Source organism: Poecilia formosa, unplaced genomic scaffold (genome assembly GCF_000485575.1).
Source record: "Poecilia formosa unplaced genomic scaffold, Poecilia_formosa-5.1.2 Scaffold1023, whole genome shotgun sequence".
NCBI lineage: Eukaryota > Metazoa > Chordata > Actinopteri > Cyprinodontiformes > Poeciliidae > Poecilia > Poecilia formosa.
The window spans coordinates 48,380-51,187 of record NW_006800962.1 but is presented as its reverse complement, the minus strand read 5'-3'; the positions used below and the strand labels follow the sequence as shown (position 1 = coordinate 51,187).

At 37.1% G+C, this 2,808-nt stretch overlaps 1 protein-coding gene and 1 long non-coding RNA gene across 2 annotated transcripts in view; both read right to left on the bottom strand.

Moving 5' to 3' along the window:
* LOC103132381 (uncharacterized) overlaps positions 1-483 on the bottom strand; it is a 4,577-nt gene extending 4,094 nt beyond the window's left edge. The window contains exons 1-2 of the mRNA XM_016667352.1: positions 372-483; positions 102-281 (exon numbers count right to left, since the gene is read on the bottom strand). Of these exons, the coding sequence (XP_016522838.1) occupies positions 102-281; positions 372-431 (240 nt within the window). The 5' untranslated portion in view covers positions 432-483. The remainder of the gene's footprint in view (positions 1-101; positions 282-371) is intronic.
* A 2,013-nt stretch (positions 484-2,496) lies between these two features.
* The window catches only part of LOC107835109 (uncharacterized), an 8,350-nt gene continuing 8,038 nt past the window's right edge, over positions 2,497-2,808 (bottom strand). The window contains exon 2 of the long non-coding RNA XR_001660939.1: positions 2,497-2,782. This is a non-coding gene — a long non-coding RNA (uncharacterized LOC107835109). The remainder of the gene's footprint in view (positions 2,783-2,808) is intronic.

Genomic DNA, 2,808 nt, shown 5'->3' with positions numbered 1-2,808 from the left:
TATATAAAGCCCTAAATGTTTATATATATATAAACATTTAGGGCTGTGATATGTTTTTGAAGACACTACATGTAGGACTTTGCCAAATAAATATGTCTCACCATATCCAGCATGCATGAAAACGGACTCCTTCTTGGTAGTTGAGAGGAATAAAATTTGAAAGGGTTTGGATACTTCTCCTTGAGATGGTGGTTATTATCATCATCAACACCGTCGAAAATGTCTTTAGGACAAAGTGGTTTATTTTTAATCTTCCCCAAAAATAAGATGCTATGAATCATCTAGAGAGTGAAAAAAAGGTAAATTTTCTGCATACATGACAAACAATAAGTGAGTGAAAGTGTGAAACATTACATTGCAATCATACAAACCTCATCCACTAATTTGGAAGTGACCTCTGGTTCTGAAGACTGGTCTTTCATTTTCAACATTTTTTTAATTAGCAAGGAAGCATTGTTTCTGAAAGTTTGATTCAACTCCAGAAATTCCTCTCTAAATTTTTAATAAAACAAGAAAAACAAGAAAAATAAAAAATAAATCAGGAATTGACATAATCTATTACATTTCTATAAACTGACTGACTTACGCTTTCTGCTCAGCAGCGGCCTGTAAATATGAAACAGTATAATTAAAACATTATAAAGTGCACCTGTTCTTTATGACTACTACAACTAAAAATGTATTATTACTTATATGTTAAAAATATAGTTAAAGCTATTGGTAAAGGTAATCACATACAAAGTTGCCACTTACCATCAGAGCTTCCGGGTAAATGAAACTGAGATGTACCTATAATTTGTTTTCCCTTGTTGGAAACAAGTTTGACTCAGCAAACTGGTCTCCTGAGTGTGACGTAAATAGTTGTTACTGTAAACCCAACCCATCCTATTCATAAAGAGGAAGAAGTATGAAGGCAAACACAGGCTTGTCAGTGCCTGTGTCAGCTGCTTTGTTGACAAGTAAACAAAGCAGGGTGCATTTGATTAAATTTGTACAAGGTGTGGCAGCTGAACAGAAAGTAAAAAGCACAGTTAAACCTTCTCTACTATAGACAATTTCAAGAATAGTATAGCACCAGCTAATTCATAAAACTGCATAAATCTTGAAGTGTAAGTAATAATGTTGCTAATTTGGGGCTTCTAATGATTTCATTATTTGCAGCTGTAGTGATGCTTAATAAAAATGTAGTGCTCATGTTTATTCCAGATTTTTATTTTTCTAATCCACACTGGACCAGTATAAATTACAACTTCATATTCTTCTTAGTGTGAGGATTTGTTGTTTTTTTCCTGTTAATTCTTTGTTCTGTTGAGTCTCCGTGTTGTTCTGTCTACCCCTTGATTAGTTACCAGTGGTGGGAAGTAACAAAGTTAAGTACAATTTTCGTGTATCTGTACTTAAGTAGATTTAATAATGGATACTTTCTACTTTTACTCCACTACATTTTACAGTGAGTATCTGTACTTTCTACTTCACTACATTTCTACAAAACTGTCGCGTTACTCGTCACATCCAAGCCGCGTTGCTCTTTTTTTCCGTTAAAATGTGAAGTTCAGGGTCTTAAGGTGGCGCCGTAAAATCCAAGCAATAACGTGATTTAGTGTCTGTGTCACCCATCGCCTCCACCTTTACTCGCACGCGGAGCTTCAGACATGCGCAGTGGTTTCCTCTGAGCAGGAGAAGATGTCTATGTGATCGTGTCAATTGAAGGAAAGCTTAAAGAAAGGTAATCTATGTGGACCTAATGCTACCAAAGCTAGCTGTACAGAGACACATTTTGCATCTGCGATGAAAAAAAGTTGTCACTCTTGCGCTGAATTATTGTGTGGAGTTGTTGACTGATATATCGCACATATTGGACAACACTGTGACCAAAGTCTGCTGTATAGTTATATGACATTCACGAACGATCCGATTCTTATGGATGGAGCTTTACTAAGTCCTAAAGGACTGGAGCCTCACTGAGAGCCGTTCTTTGTTCTTGTGATTCTCTGGTACACTGCAGTAGCTAATATTATTTTATTTAATTAAAAAATATATAGATTTATTTAAATAAAACAACAACGTAAGAACACAGAGCATGCTCATTGCTCTCTGTTTTCGTCTCCTGTCATGGTGGCAGACGTTGCAATAGGAAGGAGGATGAGAACAGTCACCTCCCTCTGCTTGGTTACTTATTGCTTATTGCGCCTTGGACAGTGTTCATAGTTGAGCGTTGTTTACCGTTTAATGCTGTGTTTAATGGTGCAGACAGTTGTGGTTTCTGACATGGGCAATATGGGTAACCGCCCAGGGCGTTATCTTTTTAGGGATGGCAGGAAACCACCACGGATTGTAGCATAGAGATGAGAACAAAGCAGAATAAAGAAGAGTTTGAATTGACACTAGTTAAATTTATTTCAGCTCTAAGTATTTAATATCTAGGTGTTTTATGGGAATGTGGATCTTTCAGATCAATTTGAGAACTAATTTTGATTGGTACACTTAATTTTATTGTCATGTAGCGCAGGGTGCTGGGCTTGGTCTCGGGTTCGGTGGTCTTAACTACAACTCTGCTATGTGGCTTTTTGGTTCCATGTACTCCCCCACCTTTCTGTTGGTTTTCTTTCAAAATAAAAGCCAGTAGTGGCAAAAAAAGTGAAGTTCATGCTATGTTAGGACAGGAGACCAGATGTTTCCATCCCTGAAATTATGATGCATAGAATCACATATCTAAGTGTTACCCTGCAACCTAGGATGGCTGAGGGTAATGTGTTAGATGATCTTCCCTCAACGTGTGATGCTGTGGAACAGGAAAGACGAGACACA